Here is a 24,183-nt window from a genome sequence, read left to right on the forward strand (position 1 = left end):
AGGGGACATCTCATGCAGCATGACACTGTGATGCCACGTGACTGTGACCGCAGACAGACATTCTCATTTACAAAGGAAACCTCGGAACACACACAGCAATGGTTCAGAGCTGTGGTTTGCAAACGTATTTTTCAGGAGCCCGTGAAAGAAAAGACTTCCTTCTCAGGACTCTGGGTGGAAAGAAAACGCTCTCATCCTCCCATCCCCCACCCTTATTTCTTATTCTCACCATCCCGTTCTCAGCCTGCCCCCTTGCTCGCTGTCACTCTTCTTGCTCCCCTTTTCTCAGCCCCCACTGCTCACTCGCTGCTGTCCGGACACTTCTGCAGGCTCTGCTTGGCTCTCAGTCATCACGGGACGACGGGTACCACGTGGCCAGAGTCAGCAGCAAAAGGCTGCCACACGCTGTGCTTGTTCCCTTCTCCCCGGACAGCTGCAGATGCAGGGCCGGGTCTGCAACCCAGTAACTGGCATTACTCATGACTCGGTGCTGGGTTGTACCCAGAGCTTGAAAGGCTGGTTTTGGAATGCACTACCACAAAGGAAGAAAGTGAAAATGTTAAAGAAATGTGGGGGGTGTTTTTTTTTTATTGTGGCTTCAATTCTTTCTTAATTATTTCTCTATCCACCTTGACAATGTCACTTATAACTTCCCTACGCTCTGACTTACTACTTTGGTGAAGGATCATGGGAAAAAAATAAATCACATGAATTGGTTTGCACAGCATCCTGGTCACTAATGGCGCCTGCTCACCTCTGGAGGTCTCCAGCCACTCCTGTTTCACACTGTAGCGCACCTGGGCCTTGGGGTGACTTTCAGGCAGATTACAGGCAATCACAGCCGTGTTCCCCTCATCCACTTCAATCACATGCTGCGTGTCAAGCGTGAAGTCCTGCAGGTCTGTGGAACAGGAAGAGACAAAGCTTATGACTACAAAACTATATTCTCTCTTTAAAAATGTATTTCTTTCTGAATATTTGATATTCTGCTCTAAGATGGTCTCCAGGCAGATTACAATTAAATCTATACTAGAATTCCTGTTACATTAACTTCATAGCCTACAACATCATAGGGAGGGAACATAATTGGTTGGGGGGAGCAGTATGTAATTGTATATATCACCCCCCTACCAATCCCGCACTCACAATTGACTCTGCTATCAAGATTCCTCATGCACAGCCCTGCGCAAGGAACCTGGGGGTCCTAATCGACCAACAACTGAACTTCAAAAAACATATCAGTGCCATACTCAAAGAGGGTGTCTTCAAACTTAAAGTCTTAAAAATCCTGAAACCTCTCCTTCACGCCAGTGACTTCCGCACTGTCGTCCAGGCTACACTGGCATCCAAGATGGATTACTGTAATTCCCTCTTTCTTGGCCTACCCTACTCCTCCTTAAAGCCCCTCCAAATGCTACAGAACACTGTAGCCAGAACCCTCTCCAACGCTCATAAATACGACCATATTTCCCCTATATTGAAGGACCTACACTGGCTCCCTATTCCCTCCCGCATCCTCTTTAAATCCCTGACCATTATCCATAAAGCCTTATATTCCCATCACTCCAACTGGCTGGTAGATCCCCTCCAATTTGCCTGCTCGAATCGACCGACAAGGACCACTAACAAAGGGTTCCTCCATGTGCCATCCCTAAAGAAAGCACACCTCACAGCTACAAGGGATCGGGCGCTCTCCATTGCTGGACCTATGCACTGGAACTCACTCCCAACCCACCTCAGACTTGAACCTTGCATCACCAAATTCAGAGCCCAGCTCAAAACCTGGCTATTCAAACAAGCCTTTCCCCAACACCCTTGATGAATACTGAATTGTGATGGATCATGACCTGAATTTGACTATGACCTTGTTCTTATGACATTATAGTTCACTTGTTAATTGTTCCTATGCTTCTCTGCTCTCCTATTGGTTTTTTGTACCCCCTACCCTTCCCCTGTTACTTGTAATTTCCGTTGCTTTTGTTCCATGTAAACCGAGGTGATGTTTCGACTAACATTGGTATAGAAGACTCTTTAAATAAAATAAATAAATAAAAACATAAATCTGATTATTGAGCAGTATTGACATCAACTCCTTGTATAAAATGAGTCAAAGCTCCTGTTAACTCCCACAGCAGTCATCCAGACCACTAGACCTAATATGTGGGTAGTAGGAGCTGCCTCATAGCATTTTATCTTCTCCTCCTCCTGCATTACTCCTCCCTGTCCAGTCCTCTGCTGGATTCAAATCAGGAATGACAGAGCCAGCAGAAACTCCCAAGGAGACCGATATACGGCTCCAAATTTCCCTCTCTGCCCCATCAAAACGTGCTGCAGCAACCTCATAGGCCCAACAGCAGTCTTCCTTCAACCATGGCCATACCATTATTGCTCCTGATGGCAGAAGAAGGGTTCTTCAGCGGGTCTGCTCCTTGGATCAGAGTCTCTTGGAACACTCCCTCAATTAATGCACGGCCTCCAGTTTGACCTTACTTCAGCTTTGGTACCCAGGGACAAATATGAACTCTCAGCATAATATTGCCTTGCATGAGGCTGGACTACTGGGACTTCAGGCCACATGGGCTCCTTTGTCATTCCCTAGTTTATGGATTATGCCCCTTTGTGCTGGGATAGGCTTTGCCACGGTTGATAATAGGCTTCCTCAGAAAAGGAGACACAATGAGGTTTGCAGGGCCAGGCTTCAAGCTTCCCAAGCTGGATCCTTTTCCATGCTATTTGTGGAAGGTGTCTTAGATAGAGAGGACCAAAGGGAAGACTGCTGGGGAAGAATTTTTATAGTTAACATCTGGCCTGGCCTGTATTCTTCTCCTCCTCCCATCCCCATTATGAGTCTATTTTTCTTCCTGAACTCTACTCCATTATTGCTCTTCGGCAGACGGTCTTCTGCTCTCCAGTCCTGCCCAACTATATGTGCCAGTGCAGGCCCTGGCATTGCTGTATTTACAACACATAAATGTAATCCTGAGACTCAAACTGCACATTGATCCTGAAGAAAACAGGATTATGTTTTGCAAGTTTTGACAGCTTTATGGTACTAATAAACTATTCAACGATGAGACCTCACAGGTCTCTCCTTCAGGATGTTACAAAGTTTGTTTTGTGCCGTCACATCTGAAGGAGTTGTCCATGCGATGTCAAAAGTTAATATACATCATCATCTTTGAGGAATTCTTAACATTTGTCGAATAAAAATTCTCAAAAGCTGCAGAGAGTCCAGTTTCTTCCCGGACCGGCATGGCTATTGGAACTAGGCAGCTTGTACTTTGAAATTAGTTTCGATGAGATTGGAGGTAATGCAATGATAGCCGTCTGACAGATGAGAACCTCTCCACACTGCGACTTGTCTGCACTAATCCCGGCTCCATCTGCATTCCTGGGAGCAAAGAGAGGGGCCCCTCAGAGTAGGAATGGGAATACCAGACTGCTGTTAAGAATTATGGATCAGGTTTCACAGGGGAAAACATTCAACGTGACACCTGCCTTGGCCTGCACGCTGCTACATTTGAGAAATCCATTAGGGGTTGTTTTCACAGCTCCCTCCCATCTACATTCCTTAAGCTGTACCTATCAAACAGCGCACATCAATCAAAGAGCTGTACAATGAATGAAAACCTGGGGTCCCCCTGCCTGAGCCCAAAACCATTCTCCCAGCAATTCAAGGCCCTTTCTCCCTACCATTACTGACTGTTTCTCCTCTTCAGAGGCCTCATATTTCATGGTTCTCTTTCCATTTCCCCTACCATGGCCCCTAACATCCCTCAGCAAACTGGCAGCTGTCTTCCCTCCTCCACTCCAGCCAAGACGGGGGCGAGAGAACGGCAGAAACATTCTAGAGGGCTACAATCTTCCAATCTCGGCTTACAGACAAATCATCTAGGATTTCATACAAGGAAATTACATTTTTAGGTGCCATTTTCAGCTGGAAATGTGTGGGTATTAATTGCCAATTTAACTGTTTTCCTGCAATATTTGTTTCTAGTGGATGGTTTAGAATCGCAGAGAACTGTATTATGCTAGCTTCAAATGCTGATCAGTCTGGATGACAGTTTAAGGTGTCAGAGTATAGTATTGCTCTAATTTTTTATGACAAGACTTAAAAGGCCACTAGCTGTTTTCTTGCATGTGTATGTGTATACTGAGTTCAGTATACCATTTATATAAACTCCCAAGAGGCTTTATTCCGTGCAGCTTTCCCTCAATTAATCCCACCAAATAACCCTCAATTTCGTTTTTCCAATCATGGCCTGACTGTTTTAACTCAGCCTTTTAGTTGTCTGTCTGTCTTGGCTAGATTGCAAGCTCCAGGGAGCAACGGGACTGTCTCTCATGTGTCTCTGCATAGCCTGGTAGTGGTATACCAATGAAAAACAACAAATCATCATCATTTTAAGGCTTTCCTCCCTCAATCACTATATTCTTGGCTGAACACTTTTCCCAACGCGTACAACACAAAAGGTGGGGGGGAGTTTACATGTCAGCATAATCTACCGAAAGCCCAAATCCTCTCAGCTTCTGAGCCTCCATCCCAGACGGACTCCATCTGGCTCAACAAAGTTCACAATCTGCTTGAACAAGTACCTTCTCCTCCTCATCCTCTATCTAAAGCAGGCTGGGGTAAAATAAAGTTCATATCTTCCTCTGTTACAATGGCGCTAGCTTTAAAGGCTTGGCCTTGATCATTCTTACAGTCAATCTCCCTCACCGAAGGGAAATACCCCGACTGCTTAAAATCAGCAATCATTAAACCATCATTAAATCATTAAAAAAGAACAACCTAGACCCAGAGAACATCCAAAACTACAGACCCATATCAAACTTACCTTTCATCACAAAAATCATAGAAACAAATCGTCCACTCCCAGCTCTCTGACTACATAGAAACGAACAACATACTTCACCCCGCTCAATTTGGATTCAGGAAAAATTTAAGCATGGAAGCATTACTCCTATCACTAAATGACACAATACTTCGAGGATTTGACAAAGGACTAAGTTACATTTTATTACTCCTGGATTTATCAGCTGCTTTCGACACAGTCAACCATTCCATCTTACTCGACAGACTATCCAAAATAGGGGCAACGGGTACTATACTATACTGGGAAATAGGGGCAATGGGTACTATACTAAAATTAATACTTTACTGCCATCACTACTGTTAACAGTTATGATGGAAAAACTGAATGACGGTATACAAAACATGTTAAATAAAAAAAAATAAATAAATCTAAGGTGCTCATTCAGTGACATGTCCAGGGGAAAAATCTGAGCCAGTCCTCAATATCATAAGAAACTATATCTCCATGCATGCAATAGGGTACAACCAAGACTGGCTAAGATTATCCCCCCTGGATAAGGAGTTAGTCTACTTGAGTTCAATATTGAAACAGTTTATTCGACTAACATGTCGATGCAGTATCAGCGCACGTTAAACAGGCGCTCATGATTGAGAGCCCGCGCCCTTAATGCGTGCCGATCTACCTCTCCTGGGCGCCTGATTTAATATTTAAATTGGATGCTGCAGTAAAAGGGAGGCACTAGGGAAGAGGTGGCTGTCAGCCGGTTAGGAAGACTGATGCTCACGCTCGTTAACTGAGCGTCCCTTTTCCTATACTGACCACCGCACCTTTTTTTTTTTTAATTTAATTTTTTCCCGGACATTCTAATTTTTTAGTTCCTCTGGCTTAATATCGCCACAATATTAAGACGGAGGAAGTAATGAAAAGCAGTATTTTCTGCTTCTCTGTACATCTTTTGGGGTAGATTTTAAGAAAGTGCGCCTTCGCGTACTTTTGTTGGCGCACCAGGCGCCAACAAAAGTACGCTTGATTTTAGTAGATACGCACGTATCAGCTAAAATCCAGGATCGGTGCGCACAAGGCTGCCGATGTCATGTAGCCGGCACGCGCCGAGCTGCGCAGCCTGCCGCCGTCCCCTTCGAGGCCGCTCCGAAATCGGAGCGGCCTCGGAGGGAACTCGCTTTCGCCCTCCCCTCACCTTCCCCTCCCTTCCTCTATCTAACCCACCCCCCCGGCCCTATCTAGACCCCCCCTACCTTTATCGGGGGGGGGTCTAGATAGGGCCGGGGGAGTGCCCTCCGGAACCGCCCCCAGATCGAGACGCGATCTGGGGGCGGTTCCGGAGGGCACGGCCACGCCCCCGGACCGCCCCGGGCCGAAACCACGCCCCCGGCCCCGCCCCCGAAACACCACATCCCGCCCCCAAAACGCCGGGTGGATTTACGCGTGACCAGCTAAGTCTGGTCATGCTGGAAAGCGGGCTTAAAGTTAGCCTGAAAAGTATATCCAGCTAACTAGGACTTTATCTGGTTATATCCAGCGGAGCACCCAAACGACAATGTTCTACTGACTATCTGTGACTATTTGTCCAGCTAAGTTCAGCTATGTCTAAGGCAACAGACCAGGTGATACAATGACAGTGTGCTGCCATGAGACCAACACATGCGGAAACCCTTACAGATACAGAACGTGCTCAAATACGACGCACGCAAAGACGATACTTCTGTTTTACTTTGCTGAGATTCGGGATGTGCTCTCCTACTTGCATTTAAAAAAGAAATGAAAAGATTTTGGTAAAAGCTCTCTTTAAGTTGCCCTGTGGCACTTACTAATTTTTCACCATAATAGGAGTTTCTTTTTTTTTTTTTTTTTTTTAGCAGTTTCTGCTCTATTGAAATATCCTGGAAAAGATTAGGGTCTCAAGAACATTTTACTAGACAGGGAAATGCTACAGCAGAATTTTACCATAAAATGATTTCTCTTTTAAATCTGATTCTTTTTATTGGAGCAACACACGAATTACTTCTACATTCGACTTTACTGTATCGTTGCACAGTGCCTTTGGCAGGTTTACTGGAAGGTGACTGATCCGTGGCTACATTAAATGAAAGGATGGCGTCCATAAATTTTTGGCGTCTACATCGATCTCTTCTTCAGATCTAACTGCCAATTCCAAGTATTGTGGGACCAAAATCCCCTCAGTAGACGGGCCCTTTGTTGTCTCAAAAACTCATGTATGCCAGGTTCATCACCTTTGAATTATTCTAACAGTAGTCCAATGAAAGCAGTCACAAGATTCCAGTTGCCTCCCGGCCTATTCTGGCTGCTAGAGATGGTTTAGCTGTCACAGTGTTTATTCCATCTTGAGTGCCTACAATATATATATATATATATATATATATATATTTTTTTTTTTTTTTTATAAGACTAGCACTTTTTAAATACCTCTGTTTCACAAACTTATCAGCAACACCAAGGACTAGGCAATAAGAAAATTAAAAGCCAATGTAATTTGGCACAATCTAGAGACAATTACTTGGCTTTTTTTTTTTTTTTTAACTTTTATCATGTTGGCACTGAGTAATCAAATAATTGCAGGTTTTGCCACTAGAAGATAAGCCCCCTCATGGGGTGGGTAATCTTCAGATGGCCCGCATAGGCTTATGTCTGCGGCTACCTGCTAATTTTAGCCTGAATTTTCAAAGACGCTCGATGCACCTAAATCCACTTTGAAAACTGGCAGGCGTGCACTAGAAGATCTCATGGCAGAATCTCTGTCCTGGGAGGATTTTTAGAGCAAGTTGGACAAATGCGAGAGGAGGCAGAGGGAGGCTTACAGGTCCCTCTTGGGGTCCCTATGGTTTTTCTCAGTTAAAAAAAGAAGGCTCTGGCGGGGACATTGCTACTTAGCGATGGCCAGAGAGAGAAGCAGCTATGAGAAAGTGGTGCGTTGAGACGGGACTTTTCCCATGGTTCTCTGTTTCTGCCACTCTCCCTCGCTGCATGGATGAAGCCCTCATAAGAGGAAAGATGAGGGGATGGAAACAGGAAAGGACTTGCTGGAAAGCACATGTGGAAGGTTTCTCTCATCAAATGACGAGAGGTCTGCTGGAAAAAAAAAAAAAAAAGTTTCCGCCCACGTTCAAACCTTTATACATTAATCAAGCTGATGCGCCGAACAAAAGCAGAAGACACGGGGTTTCTTATGGCCATGTCGGTCTGATGGATATGCTTTGTTCCAGCTGTTTTTGCATCAGAGGCACCAAGAACTTGGAGTAAAAACCCCCCCCCCAAAACCAGAGGCATGCGTAGCGTACAGTAAAGAGGCAGTGTCAGGCCAGGCCTCTCTGTACCAAAAACCACTGCATTCTATTCAGTGCCCTGACTCGATTCATGCATTGGCTGGCGACAGCGGCCCAAGCAAAAGCAAAACTTTTTACTGCGTCTGCTCCAGCAGTTGCTTTATGTCTTTGGGGGAGGGAGGGGAGCGAGGAGGAGGAACTCCTGGACCCCGTGCCAGCTTCGCTCCCACTCTCCTGCCCAGGGTCAAGCTATTCAGGACACTCTAGGGTGGCCCAGTGCTCCCTCAAATTTCTGAACGACTGCATGCGCAAACATTTTCTTTGTGTGCAACTTTTTTTTTTTTTATAAGCAGGGTTCAAATTCGTGCACTCTGAGCAGGTGTCCTGCAAACGAACGGGATTTCTGATGTGCGCGGGGTTCACGACATTCCACGCGCGCACACCTTAGAGGGAACAGGGGCGTGGCCAAGGATTCTGCAAAGCTGTCCAAACCAAACGGTAAAGCTAAAGCAGCTGAGAAAGGAGATAAGGAAAGCAAATTTACTAGAGTAAAAGACGCAAGCGGAGTGTGCTAGAAGGCAGTACGGTTTTTGTAAGATGCAATGTGTAGTCTCGCATGTCGAAAGAGCCGTGCTTGGCTGTTCCATAAACAGCTCCTGGAAGAACAGAAGGGGTGTGTAGCAAATTAGAAAGAACAATAATCAGTCTTGCAAATAACGAGCAGGGACTTTCATAGTTAATCCCTAGTTTTACCAGATTGTTGTTATGTGGAATCTCTGTTCACAATCTGTTGAACGCCACTGGATGGTAACGGCAGGCATGATCCGGGACAGTAAGCCAGTGTTACTAATGATTTTTACCCGTCTGTAGCTGTATCATTCCTGAACTGGTCTCTGCTGATCAGTGACAGCTTCTGTTTATTTTAACTGAAAGCTAACTTGATGAAAATACTCTGAGCTACTCTGGGAAGCCTGCTGCTGCTTATACGGAACCAAACCAAAAAACAAAACAAAACATATGCACATCAATTTTCTCCCTGCTTTAAAAGCCTTCCCACAAATTCTGAAGACATCTGACTTGGTTGACCCCCCTCCTCCCCAATGGCTTTTTAGATGCCAATCAACTGAGCTACTCTGAGAGCACATGGCCGACAGCTTGCCTTGCCATGATTATCCAAAGCCTATTGACCAGTGTCTGACACATTTGTCTCAGGCCAGCTACCGATCTAGGCCTCCGGTCACCTTCCTGCTTTTCCCGAAACTGTTCCGCATTCTCCACCTCGTTACGTGAGCGGTCGTCTGCAGTAACGTTGCACAGTAACACCAAAGATGGTGTTCGGATAACGATCAACAGGCCCACTCAATCTGCCCCGTTATTCCAGTCTAGGCTATTAAGGAGATATCCCCAGCTACCGTAGAATAACCGAATGCGCGAGGGATATTGCTCCTTATTCAGGTCAGTTTTGTGTTGCCTTCCTGGTTGGTTCTTTACAATCCTGGGTAGATGAGAATTCAAATTCTTATATGTAATGCAATACCCAGCTATTTCCCCCTGCCTCCTCCCATTCACACACGTCTCATCACCAAACTTTGCCATAATCTAAGCAGCTACCAAAACTAGTGAGGTGCAGTAAATCAGAATGGAAATAAATAAAAAAAAAAAAAAGTCAACAGGACCCTTCCTTACTCCACCCCCATTCTTTCCTAAGTTGCATGAGGGACCAAACGGAGGAGAGGTCATTTTCCAGATGGAACAAGTTTAACGTCAGCATTTTATAATCACAAGTGCAAAATCATTTCTTTGTCCGAGGGGATTCACTGGCTCCCATTAATCATGACCATGTCAGCTGGCTGTCACACAGATGTAATAATTCATTTCATTGGAATTATAGGGCAAAGGGTAATAATTAACCCCTTAGCACCAGGAATCTCCTTCTCAGACACTCACCTCCTTCCTTACTTGAATCCATTAGCCTTTTGGCTCTTTAAAGTCCATTTAATGGAAAACGCAACAAGCCAATCAAAAGAAGACCCTGGCTTTATATTTAGACTTTTTTTTTTAACACACGAAAACTACCCTTCCTTGAAGGAAAAGTAACGCTTCTCCAAGAAATACAGCCAAAGAATCAAGGAGTCTCCACTGAGAAAGGACTAAGGAGGAAACCATAGACGTGCCCCCAAGGTAACAGAAGACAAAAGGCTGAGAAAAAACTTGAAGGATATTCACCAGCAATTGCATCATTCAACCCTTGGAAATTCCTGCCTCTCTGCACACACACAAGCCTTATTCTCTTCTTTTAACTAAAATCACACTGATCATCAAGCTTGGCTGGGGTTTGCCCAGGAGATATTGCTCACAGCTTCACGAGTACTTGGCCTTTTACCATGAGAGGAAGAATATCCCTGAAAATGCTTTGGAAACCAGTGATCATTGGTATGTGCTGGAGGCTGGTACTTCGAGATGGGGCAAGCTCTAAAGGCTGAAGCCAGCAAGAAAAAAGGAAAAAAAACCCCCAGAATTATGAGCACTGCGATTAGAAAATTAGAGATTCTCTCTTAGTTCAGGGGCTCGAGTTCCCGCGTCCAAAACGGTCATCACTTGCAGCTTCTACGCCTGTACAAGGGCTCATTTACTCTCCCCTACAGAGGGATCATGCATTTGAAGCCTATAAGCCTACATGCTTACTTACTGAGTTACTGGATTTTGCCTAGTTTCCTGTGCATTAAAGTAGTAAGAATACCTTGAACAGTTTCTGTTGGTGGACTCAACCAAATGCAGGTCTTAAAAAGTTGAATGAGAAGCCAGGAGAAAACACCACTGTAACAAAGGAGGCATCATTCCAACAGCCCAAGTGGCTGTGGTACTTTTGGACACTAGGAACACGCACAGACCATGCCAATTCATTCTCCTCAGTTTAAGAAGTTTCCAAAATGCAACGGTGATAGGTTAGGCCACTGGTGTCGTATTTCGTGGGTGAACCAAAATGGGAGGTGCGCTTATCCTGACGGCTACCTCTCTGGATCTTCGGTGCCAGAAACCGGGAAAGGGGAGGCACCTATAGACACTTGACAACTAGTGCCCAGACCCCAAATCTGCTTGGCTTAGGCAATGGAAAATCATGTCAGTTTGCCAGATTCACCCATGGCATACTATACAACAGCATGCTTCTTTCCAGCTCAGCTCCACCAGTCGAAGATGGATAATGTTGCTCTTGGAGATTCTGCTAGCAAAGAGATAAATGCTGTTCCAAGGAACTATAACACCCCTCTCGCGCAGTTATGGAAACCAAAAATGAAAAGTCGAACACACATAAATGCATTTTGATTAAAGCATTTTTTTAAAAATGTAAACAGGGCTCTCCTGGCAATGCAACCCAAACCTCTTGAAATATAAACCGGAGATTGTCCAGGCAACTCTTTTTTAAAACGTTTCTCAGGCGCTTAGCTGTTGGGGGGAGAAGCAGGTCTGAAAAAGTCATAAAAATGATTTGTATGGAACGTGCTTAATACTTGAGGAATTTCTTGGCTTCTCTGAAAGTGAACTTCAGAAATTTGATTAATCCTTTAAGACAAGTCTGGGGAGGAGGGAGGTGAGGAGAAGAGAAGGGGAGTCATATTTTCCACTCGGCACGAAAGCCAGAGGAGGGTTTAACCCTTTGTGCGTGCAGGATTCTGCAGCACGTTTTTACTGGCGTTTCTCAGCCCAGTCGCCATACAAAAGCGACACCCTCAGGCTGCGAGCACACGGGGACCCCAAAGGAGCTGCTGCCGCAGTGACTGGGGCGAGAAGGAGAGAGGGTATGATGAAAACGGAGGTCAAACCCAGCATAAAAAGAACAGTGGTGAAGAAAGGGATAAAGGAATTGGACCCGCGGAAAGAAAGAAAGCAGCCATATCGTGAGTACTGAGAGGGAAAAACAAACGGCCAGCCCTCCCACATGCACGCATATTTCTAAGATTGCCAAAGTATAAATAGTCTCCAGAAAATTAATTTGTGCCCTGGTGGTCTGAATTCATCACAGCCAAATTCAGCTCCCAGAGCCAAGGCACAGCATCAACACAACTGGCAGGGATCTGTCCAGGGAAAGAGTGGCAGGCCCGAGAAGAAACGAGCTGGGGCCAGAGGGGGGAGAACACACAAGAGTGAGGTTTTCAAAGGAGCTGCGTGCGTAAAAGTAGAAATTTTCAAAACTGCATTTACATGCATAAAGCATTTTGAAGATTATTTCCACAGTAACGTACGTACCAGATGAGAGCAAAAAAAAAAGACCACCTGCCTCATCCAGTCTACGCTTGCAAGGATACATCCCAGCTACCAGTCAGAGAGCACAACCGCCTGTAAGATGTCGTTCGCTATAACAGGCCAGTTTTTAATCTTCCGCACCCCACCATCCTGGGTAGGGAGCACAGAAAGTCCAGTACACATGACTAAAGCAAACGAATTCTGAGGTTCTGGCATGTTTAAAGAAAAAGAAAATTCTTGTGTATGTCTTCATGTTTATGGAAATCAAAAGTCATTATAAAATCCAACCTCTAACAAAAACAAAAAAAAGAAGCAAAACACAATTTTTGGAAAGCAGCCATTTATCACGCCTACACTCATTTCTGGAAGTAAAAAAAAAAAAAAAGCAACAAACACAACCTCTTCAACCCAAAAACACACAAAATGAAGCAGCTCTGTAGACGTCTGCATACAAACCAGTTTTCTAGATCTCTTCTGCGAAGAAACCCATGAGCCCAAGCTTCGGTTGGTCTTGGTCAGTCCCCTGCAGCACTGAATATGCAGAATTTCTAAGGCTGCAACTATACTCATTTTGTCTTAATTTTTTCAGGTTTTCATCATCTTTCCTTTCTTGAAGGTGGACCCAAATTTACAAGTAAACAGGAGAGACCAGACGTGAACGCTCAGGCATGGATTAGTACTAGTGCCAAGTAATATTGTGTAGCTTTTTTCTCTCTCTTAGCCCAGCAGTTTCCTCTGGGCTTCCAGCTGAGATCTGGCCCTATCAGCTACCATTCACGCAACGATTTTTCACCCCCCATTTCACAGGCCTTGTCTGGGGGTTACACACCACAGCTCCTTCCAGAATCCTCCAGCCAGGAGCCTTAACTCCAAGCACTAGGGGCTGCTTTGTACAACGAGGATGACTCCCCCACCCCTGCTGCTGTGTCAGTGCTGTCTCTGCAACATCCCCAACACCCCCCCCCACCAATGCTGTCCCAGGGAGCGGAAGACCTGACCTGGGAAACGCAATCCAGGTCCTTCACATGGCGGTGCCACTGAAGCACTAGGCCAGCCCATATCGGGCGGCATTTTTAAATGCCGTCTGCTGTGCTCCCAAGTGCTGCTGAAACCGTCCCAGGCCCTCGTGTTCTCCCGCCTGTACGTCCACGTTGGCCTGGTCAAAAGGTGACGAAGTAGGGGGCTGCCTAGTCACGTACACCACTGCAGCTCATTACTTCCCCACAAGGAAAGGGAGTTGCCAACGGGGCAAAAAAAAATTAGGTAAGAAATGCCAAGAAAAATGAGCCCGGGGAGGCGTGAGAGGGAGGAAATGCATTATTCATTCAGTGCTCGCAGTTAGAGGTAAAAATGGGACCATGGCTAGAGAAAGGGGCAGAAGGAAAGAGAGAGTGGACTAGGGAGAGCAGTAAAACAAAACAGACTGAATCTCCTTCGAGCAAAAAAGAAGGAAAGCAGGGATATGCAGTATCTGAGTGTTATTCCAGACCTCGGCTCCTTCGGTGCCCTGGGGTTAGAGCTCTCCTGCACAAAGTTTCCTGTCAACTGCTCTTAGCTTTGCATGAAATATGAAAGAAAAACAGCAACCTGGACTCTATCAGATCGGCTCCAGCACACACACACTCACTAGCTTACATGGAAAAATGTCTACAGAGACCAGAGTAGACTAATCTTTCATTCCAAAAGGCAGACTGCCATGTCTTAGAAGCAGACGCTATCCCTATGGTAACAGGCCAGCCCTTGGGAAGCCACCTGTGTTTTCATTCCCCCCATCATTTTCGGCTCAGGCTGAGGGGGGTTTTGCATGGCTCTTGGCCAAGCATGGGATGTGGGAAATTTTTTTTTTTTTTTTTTTTGCAGCCTGTATCCAAGTTATCCATAAAATGAAAAACTAGCAAAACGGTTGGGTAGAGTTTTCTGGGCTTCAACGAAGGTCTCTTTCCCAGGCAATATCAACTTCGTGGAAGAAGGGACCTAGACTGAAACATGTACCTTGTTCCCCTATGGTTAAGGATCTTCCTTTTCAGTTTTCATTTTATTTTTTCTGGAAATTTCAATGTTATAACAAAAAAATAAATAAAATTCAGAGGGAAAATGACTTATCCACCAATTTTTCTTCTGTGTGTTATAACAAGGTCATTTTTCCACTGATTTTTTTCTATACTGCACTTAACGCAATTAAACGGGCTTTTAAAAATTGCTACAATAGTATGTGACATTTACATTTTCCTTTGAAAATTACTTCAGAAATTTCATCTGCCTTTCATTTGCCCAATCTCACAAGGTCTTTCTGTAGTTCCCCACAATCTACTGCAGCTTTAACAAATTTGAATAATTTTGTGTCATCTGCAAATTTGATCACCTCACTTGTTCCCTTTTCCAGGTCATTTATGAATGTTAAGTAGCACAGCTCCCAGTACCACTCTCTTTGGAAAACTGACCATTTAGTCCTACCTTCGGTTTCCAGCCTTTTAACCAGTTACCAAGCCACAATAGGACACTGCCTCCTACCTCATGACTTTGTAATTTCCTGAGGAGTCTCGCATAGGGACTTCATCACTATTCCAACCGGCTCACCTTTATCACCTTCAAATAAATCCTAAAAGATTCGCTAGACAAGATTTCCCTTTGCTAAAACCATATTGACTCTGCCCCATTAAGCCATGTATCTATATGGCCAATGATTTTGTTTTTAAGATTGGCTTCTATCGTTTAGCCCAGAGTCACTGGTCTATAGATTCCCAGATCACGCCTGGATCCCTTTATAAAAAAATCTGTGCCAAGTGGCCACCTTCCAGGCTTCAGGAATTGTGGCTGCTTTAAATGATAGATTACAGACTTACCAGTAACAGGTTAGCAATTTCATGTTTTAGTTTTCAGAATTCTGAGGTGGATGCCGTTCAGTCCTGGCGATTTGCTACTTTTTAATTTGCCGATCTGATCTATTACATCCTCCATTGTCGCAGATATTTGTTTTAGTTGCTCAGAATCATCACCATTAAAGAACGTTTTGGGTGTGTTCCTAACAGCCTCCTTCTTAAAGACCGAGGCAAAGAATTGCTTTAGTTTTTGTGCTATTTCCTTGACCTCCCTGAGCCACCCCCCTTTTGCCCCCTCGGTCATCTAGCAACCCAGCTGATTCCCTCTCAGGCTTTTTGCCTAGAATGTGTTTGAAAAAGGTTTTATTATTAGTGCAAGCTTCTTCTTAAATTCTCTCTTTGGCCTGTCTTATTACTGTTTTATATCTAACTTGCCAGTGCTTATGCTCTTGACTATTTTAGTCCCAAAAAGCAAGAAGGTAGGCGATCTAAGAAAGCCGTCAGGAAAACCTCAAGGATTAGATGCCACGGTCTTTTTCAAACCATAGAAACATAGAAACATAGAAATGACGGCAGAAGAAGACCAAATGGCCCATCCAGTCTGCCCAGCAAGCTTCACACATTTTTTCTCTCATACTTATCTGTTTCTCTTAGCTCTTGGTTCTATTTCCCTTCCACCCCCAGTTTTAATGTAGAGAGCAGTGATGGAGCTGCATCCAAGTGAAATATCTAGCTTGATTAGTTAGGGGTAGTAGCCGCCGCAATAAGCAAGCTACACCCATGCTTATTTGTTTTACCCAGCCTATGTTATACAGCCCTTATTGGTTGTTTTTCTTCTCCCCTGCCGTTGAAGCAGGGAGCTATGCTGGATACGCGTGAAGTATCAGTCTTCTCCCATGCTGTTGAAGCAGAGAGCCATGCTGGATGTGCATCGAAAGTGAAGTATCAGGCACATTTGGTTTGGGGTAGTAACCGCCGTAACAAGCCAGCTACTCCCCGTTTTGTGAGTGCGACCCCTCATTTTCTCCCCTGCCGTTGAAGCAGAGAGCTCTGCTGGATGTGTGAAGTATCGGTTTTTCTTCTCCCCTGCCATTGAATCAGAGAACTATGCTGTATATGCATTGAAAGTGAAGTATCAGACTTATTTGATTTGGGGTAGTAACCGCCGTAACAAGCCAGCTACTCCCCTCTTTGTGAGTGTGAATCCTTTTTTCCATATTTCCTCTTGCTGTTGAAGCTTAGAGCGATGTTGGAGTGGAATTATTGAAGTGGAGACATATGTATTCTTATAGCTCGACTCTGGCCGAGTTTTGCCATTAACTGAACGGCTGCCTCAGGGGCTCTGATATATTTGGACTCAAGTTGAAACAACTGTAATCTTGTATGACACGCCTGTTTTTCCAAGTGCAGTCCGCTGTGACATTAATTCTTTTTGTTTTGTTTGTGATTCATGATCTTGTGAATGCGGTATGTCTATTGGATCTCCAACTTAGACAACGCATTGGTCATGCACTGCGGCTAGGAAAACTTACGCTTCACATTCAGTTGCTCGTCTCCACTCCGACTGAATGATCACTAGTCGGAGTGGAGACAACTGCCTCCATTGCATGCAAGTCTATCTCATGCATATTCATTGTGGACATCTGAAAACCTAGCCTGTTTGTGGCACTTGAGGACTGGAGTTTGCCATCACTGCTCTAGCCTATCTATATTCTTGCAGAGATACAACCTTCAGAATTGAACTGCAATTTGAGACCTTCCCAATGATCTGTATAGAGGCATGATCACCTCTTCTTTTTTTGCTAGTTAAGCCTCTTCCTGTGCATGCCAGAATCTCCCTAGCTCTGATCACCATCTTGTTTTGCTACCATGAGTTCCGTTACTCCACAGTTCCTCTCCTGGTCGGTGCATATCAGTTTCTCATCCTTCGCTGTATACCACCACTCCATCATATTTCTGCACCCAAAATGCATTTTTTGCATTGAATCTTAATTGTCAAACATTTGCCCACTCCTCAACCTTTCTTAGGCCACATCTTATTTTGTCCACTCCCTCAGGGGTGTCCACTCTGTTACAGATCTTAGCGTCATCCGCAAAAAAGGCAAACTTTTCCTTTTAACTCCACTGCAATATCACTTACAAAGATATTGAACAGAATCAATTCCAGGACTGATTCTTAAGACATTCCACTCATTGCCCTTTTTTCTTCAGAGTAAATTCAGTTTAACAGTACCCTCTGTTATCTATACTCAGTCAGCTTCTAATCCTCTTAGATCGCAATGATGCATTTGATATGATCAACCTCAAATACTCAATAAAGCAATTTTCAGAGGCAGAGGTAAGAGAGGGATCCTTGAACTGGATATTCTTTATTTCAGAGAGATAATATGTATACAAGAACAATGAGGTGTCCTCCCTGTATCCTTTGCCTTGTGGGGTCCTGCGAGACTCTCTACTCACACTTCTACTCTTTACTATTTACCTGCTGCTGCTTATAAGAATGAAGGATTATGGTATTTGCTATGTTTTCTTTATGGATGAAATATAACTATATTCCCCCTTGAGATTGGAATAAGGCCCTAGGGAGATAGAGGAAATGTTTAGATACAACCTCAAGTTAGATGCTCGATAATAAACTCAAGCTGAATCTCGCAGAGATGGAGGCCTTATGGGTTAAGAAGAAAGAGAAGTATTTTCCAGGCCCACTCTTAGAGCTGGGCTGTTTCCATTGGAAATGAGTACTGAAGTTATTAGCTTAGGGATACAGAGCTATTATTTTCATTTCAGAATACTCAGTTGACACTGCCCTCTGTTTGACCATAAAAGCTTTGCGTCAATTATTCACACAACATTGACTTCCCGCCTGGATTACCGCAGTCTTCTTTACCTAATCTTACTGAAAATGAATCTAAAGAAACTTCTGGAAACAGAAATCTCAGCTACCCCACCTACTTTTAGGACATATATTGAGGGATCAATTCTCTCCAGTCCTAGGTGAGCTCAAGTGGTTGCAATTTGAGTCCAGGATTATTTTTAAAGCATGGACCCTGACCTATAAAATTTGGCATGGAATGGGCGAAAGCTTCTGAGGGCAAAACTGGCAAATTATGTTTGCAAAATGAGACACTTTTAGAGATAACTCCCCTTAAGGGTAATAGATCTATTAAAATAACAAAACAAGCTTTTCTGGAGCTGTGGAATATGCTTTCATGAAACGTTCAATGGGCAGAAGGCCAGAAAGCCGCCTTGTTTCACAGACATAGGACTTAGCTGCCCTAGGGGATGGCATGCTGCTACCTGAATTAGCCATTGCCTGGGTGAAATGGGGTACGATCCTGGAGATTGCTGAGAATTAATGACAATTATATTATGGATTATTTTAATTTGGGGGGGTCTAAAAGTTATGACCTTTGCAAAAAGTAAAGGCCTATGAGGCTTTCATTTCAGTATATACCATAGACGCAGTTATACAAGTTGAGCACTACGGGAATATTAGGTGTTTTGGCAGCCAAATGTTCTTAGGGCACAAGACAATGGGTTGATACGGTGGGTCTGTTTACGCAGTTCTCACTATCCTCCTGCATTAAAATGGCTTAAGATTTAGGTCTGATGTTGTTTTATTATGTAGTGTGTTATGTTGGATTTAGTTTTATTCATATTATATGAATTAACAAAATATTGCTCCTGTTTGATTGCAACCAGAAAGATAAGAATATAAATATTTTAAGTGCGCAAACGGGATAATCCTGCCCACCACTTTGGAGGCTGCTATTTATGAGTCCTCTATATGTGGGATAATATCAAAAAGCTTTGCTGAAATCCACATAAACCACATCCAGTGCGCACCCGCGATCTAATTCTCTCGTCACCCGCAGAAACCTCTCGCTAGATCTTTCTTCATTAGCCACAGCTGTAGGAACTGGGTCTAGCAATGTCTCCTACACAAAACAGAAGGGATATCAGATTTAGGCAAATTAAAGGAGGCATCCTACAGAGTCCCTGTTATTTCATGGCAGGTGTATTATAAGGGGGGAAAAAAGGTACAAAATTCATTTTAATAAACCCAAATCTAATGATTTTATTCTAAAGCTGAGACTAACATGAATACCAAATTGTGGGAAAAAAAGAGAGAACACTTATATAAGACTGAACTGAGTAAGTGTCGGGAGCACCACAATGCACGTTTCACTACTTGACGGGTGTTGTGGGATCCCTTTAGCCTCTGCTCACAGCTGCTGCTAAATTTAGGCCGCCCATATTAAGGATCGTTCCTGCTCCATATCCAGGGACCGTCTCGTCTGTGTGTCTGTACAGTGCTGCCTACGTACAGTAGCACTACAGAAATGATTTAGTAGTACTTGTGGTAGTAAGGTTATGTCGTCAGCTACAAGCTTTGGATTTTAATCATATCCACTCGTGTCTCCATTTTATTCTGCACAGTCAAACATGCCAATGATAGCAGGAAGGGACTAACACTCACCCCCCCCCCCCCCCCCCCCCCGGGTAAGGTTTCCATAACAGCCACACAGTTGGTCTGGTCGGCCACCCAGTCTAAGCAGTGCCGCTCCCGTGGTTTCAAGGACTGAGAGGGATACGCAAGGGAAGCACCGTTAACGGCACTGCTTTAAAATGAGATTCTTCCCCGAGGGGCCTAGAACAATACCCAGCCTATCTGTGCAGCACTGCTGAGACAAGAGTGGGTTAGCCTGGTATTTTCGGCTAGTCTCAGCTAGTTCTGGAAACATGGTGACTGCTCGCCCGAGGGGAAAACGAAAAACCCCCTTCTGTGTCTATCCAAAGCGTTAGAGGCAGGGCTCGTTTGCTAGCACCAGGGTGGAACCAGACTGCTGGCGCTAACCTTTAAAAAGGAGATAGAGCAGCTTTTAAACTAGAACAAAGGGGAAAGCCGACAGTCGCTCAGCAGCGCATGGTTCGGAGAGATGTATCTTTAAAGGATACTAATGATGCATTAGAATTAGGGCATCCCGACAGTGAGGTTCCAATAATTAGAAAAGTAGTCCAAGTGCCTGTAACTAAAAACTCACCTGAGCTAAAAAATTCTAACTTATCCCTATCAATTAAAAAGCAGAATAAAAATACAATCAAAAAACAAACTTTGAAATGTTTGTATGCTAATGCCAGAAGTCTAAGAAGTAAGATGGGAGAATTAGAATGTATAGCAGTAAATGATGACATAGACTTAATTGGCATCTCAGAGACATGGTGGAAAGAGGATAACCAATGGGACAGTGCTATACCGGGGTACAAATTATATCGCAATGACAGAGAGGAGCAGTCGGGAGGAGGTGTGGCGCTTTATGTCCTGGATGGCATAGAGTCCAACAGGATAAACATCCTGCATGAGACTAAATACAAAATTGAATCTTTATGGGTAGAAATCCCTTGTGTATCAGGGAAGACTACAGTGATAGGGGTATACTACCGTCCACCTGGTCAAGATGGTGAGATGGACAGTGAAATGCTAAGAGAAATTAGGGAAGCTAACCAAATTGGTAGTGCAGTAATAATGGGAGACTTCAATTACCCCAATATAGACTGGGTAAATGTATCATCGGGTCACGCTAGAGAGATAACGTTCCTGGATGGAATAAATGATAGCTTTATGGAGCAATTGGTTCAGGAACCGACGAGAGAGGGAGCAATTTTAGATCTAATTCTCAGTGGAGCACAGGACTTGGTGAGAGAGGTAACGGTGGTGGGGCCGCTTGGCAATAGTGATCATAATATGATCAAATTTGATTTAATGACTGGAAAAGGAACAGTGTGCAAATCCAAGGCTCTCGTGCTAAACTTTCAAAAGGGAAACTTTGATAAAATGAGAAAAATTGTTAGAAAAAACTGAAAGGAGCAGCTACAAAAGTAAAAAATGTCCAAGAGGCGTGGTCATTGTTAAAAAATACCATTCTAGAAGCACAGTCCAGATGTATTCCACACATTAAGAAAGGTGGAAAGAAGGCAAAACGATTACCGGCATGGTTAAAAGGGGAGGTGAAAGAAGCTATTTTAGCCAAAAGATCTTCATTCAAAAATTGGAAGAAGGATCCAACAGAAGAAAATAGGATAAAGCATAAACATTGGCAAGTTAAATGTAAGACATTGATAAGACAGGCTAAGAGAGAATTTGAAAAGAAGTTGGCTGTAGAGGCAAAAACTCACAGTAAAAACTCTTTTAAATATATCCGAAGCAGAAAGCCTGTGAGGGAGTCAGTTGGACCGTTAGATGATCGAGGGGTTAAAGGGGCACTTAGAGAAGATAAGGCCATCGCGGAAAGATTAAATGATTTCTTTGCTTCGGTGTTTACTGAAGAGGATGTTGGGGAGGTACCCGTAATGGAGAAGGTTTTCATGGGTAATGATTCAGATGGACTGAATCAAATCACGGTGAACCTAGAAGATGTGGTAGGCCTGATTGACAAACTGAAGAGTAGTAAATCACCTGGACCGGATGGTATACACCCCAGAGTTCTGAAGGAACTAAAAAATGAAATTTCAGACCTATTAGTAAAAATTTGTAACTTATCATTAAAATCATCCATTGTACCTGAAGACTGGAGGATAGCAAATGTAACCCCAATATTTAAAAAGGGCTCCAGGGGCGACCCGGGAAACTACAGACCGGTTAGCCTGACTTCAGTGCCAGGAAAAATAGTGGAAAGTGTTCTAAACATATAGAAAGACATGGTTTAATGGAACAAAGTCAGCATGGCTTTACCCAGGGCAAGTCTTGCCTCACAAATCTGCTTCACTTTTTTGAAGGAGTTAATAAACATGTGGATAAAGGTGAACCGGTAGATATAGTATACTTGGATTTTCAGAAGGCGTTTGACAAAGTTCCTCATGAGAGGCTTCTAGGAAAAGTAAAAAGTCATGAGATAGGTGGCGATGTCCTTTCGTGGATTGCAAACTGGCTAAAAGACAGGAAACAGAGAGTAGGATTAAATGGGCAATTTTCTCAGTGGAAGGGAGTGGACAGTGGAGTGCCTCAGGGATCTGTATTGGGACCCTTACTGTTCAATATATTTATAAATGATCTGGAAAGAAATATGACGAGTGAGATAATCAAATTTGCAGATGACACAAAATTGTGCAGAGTAGTTAAATCACAAGCAGATTGTGATAAATTGCAGGAAGACCTTGTGAGACTGGAAAATTGGGCATCCAAATGGCAGATGAAATTTAATGTGGATAAGTGCAAGGTGATGCATATAGGGAAAAATAACCCATGCTATAATTACACGATGTTGGGTTCCATATTAGGTGCTACAACCCAAGAAAGAGATCTAGGTGTCATAGTGGATAACACATTGAAATCGTCGGTTCAGTGTGCTGCGGCAGTCAAAAAAGCAAACAGAATGTTGGGAATTATTAGAAAAGGAATGATGAATAAAACGGAAAATGTCATAATGCCTCTGTATCGCTCCATGGTGAGACCGCACCTTGAATACTGTGTACAATTCTGGTCGCCGCATCTCAAAAAAGATATAATTACGATGGAGAAGGTACAGAGAAGGGCTACCAAAATGATAAGGGGAATGGAACAACTCCCCTATGAGGAAAGACTAAAGAGGTTAGGACTTTTCAGCTTGGAGAAGAGACGACTGAGGGGGGATATGATAGAGGTGTTTAAAATCATGAGAGGTCTAGAACGGGTAGATGTGAATCGGTTATTTACTCTTTCGGATAGTAGAAGGACTAGGGGACACTCCATGAAGTTAGCATGGGGCACATTTAAAACTAATCGGAGAAAGTTCTTTTTTACTCAACGCACAATTAAACTCTGGAATTTGTTGCCAGAGAATGTGGTTCGTGCAGTTAGTATAGCTGTGTTTAAAAAAGGATTGGATAAGTTCTTGGAGGAGAAGTCCATTACCTGCTATTAAGTTCACTTAGAGAATAGCCACTGCCATTAGCAATGGTTACATGGAATAGACTTAGTTTTTGGGTACTTGCCAGGTTCTTATGGCCTGGATTGGCCACTGTTGGAAACAGGATGCTGGGCTTGATGGACCCTTGGTCTGACCCAGTATGGCATTTTCTTATGTTCTTATGTTCTTATTTGAGGAGAGAAGTGCGTCATGGGGCAAGGGCTCATCATCACCTGCCACAGCTTTTGGAGTCCCCGAGTCTCTGTTGTGACAAATCTCGCCCACTGGTCATTCATTTTATTTGGGGGGGGGGGGGGGTTTCTCCTCTACAGGCCCCAAATAATTTTATTTGCCATTCCCTGCTCTAAGCACTCTGTGTCGCTTCACTATTTTATGCTCTTTGCCCTTGTCTGCTGTTACCAATTTCTTGGACTTGGGTACACTCATGGTTTGAGGAACGGGAAACGAATATTGCATTCACAGAAAAGGAGGGTTCTTATTACTGTACATCCCATTGAAGGCTCCATGTTTTAAACCAAAACACTGCAATTCATGACAGAATAAATTGCTCTTTTCTTTCCTCTTTGGAGTACCCAAGCTTATGTTTGCATTTCGGGAACATTTGGGATATTTATTTTTGGCCAGGAGCACCTAATGCAGTCTGCAGTTTGGATGGCTCGAGAAAAGTATGGGTCAAGGGTCAGTGGTATATTTTAACTAACCAGTATCGGACAAGGAGCCGGAGCGAGCAGTGGTGCTGCAACACTGTCAAGCAGAGGTTAGATTCCTGGAAGGACCCAGGTTTTTCTCCCTGGGTCAGCAGGAGTTGGGAGCCTTTCCAGGGGCTACAATTATGGCCTTCACCCCCCCACAAGGAAGGAGGTCGTCCCGGTCACCACCCACTATGGCACCCTACTGGCCTGCAACAGATTCTGGAGTGAGTCAAGGGTCCATGCTCACTGGCCACAAGACTGGCCACGGCAAAGACTGGGCCACAGGAGGAAGGGATATGAAAAAGATAAGAACAGTAGTAAATAAAGAGAAATGCATGGCAGGCAATTTTCTCAGAAGCTGCATCTGAAGCGGTATAGGTGTGAAGCATACTTGGATCCTGTTT

General features: G+C 44.0%; 1 protein-coding gene across 2 annotated transcripts in view; it reads right to left on the reverse strand.

Moving 5' to 3' along the window:
- The window catches only part of BOC (BOC cell adhesion associated, oncogene regulated), a 152,610-nt gene that overhangs the window by 32,046 nt on the left and 96,381 nt on the right, over positions 1-24,183 (reverse strand). For both annotated transcript variants that reach the window (XM_029578116.1, XM_029578115.1), the window contains exon 5: positions 755-901. In XM_029578116.1, coding sequence (XP_029433976.1) covers positions 755-901 — 147 coding nt within the window. The remainder of the gene's footprint in view (positions 1-754; positions 902-24,183) is intronic.

Source organism: Rhinatrema bivittatum, chromosome 15 (assembly GCF_901001135.1).
Source record: "Rhinatrema bivittatum chromosome 15, aRhiBiv1.1, whole genome shotgun sequence".
In the NCBI taxonomy this organism is placed as follows: Eukaryota; Metazoa; Chordata; class Amphibia; order Gymnophiona; family Rhinatrematidae; genus Rhinatrema; species Rhinatrema bivittatum.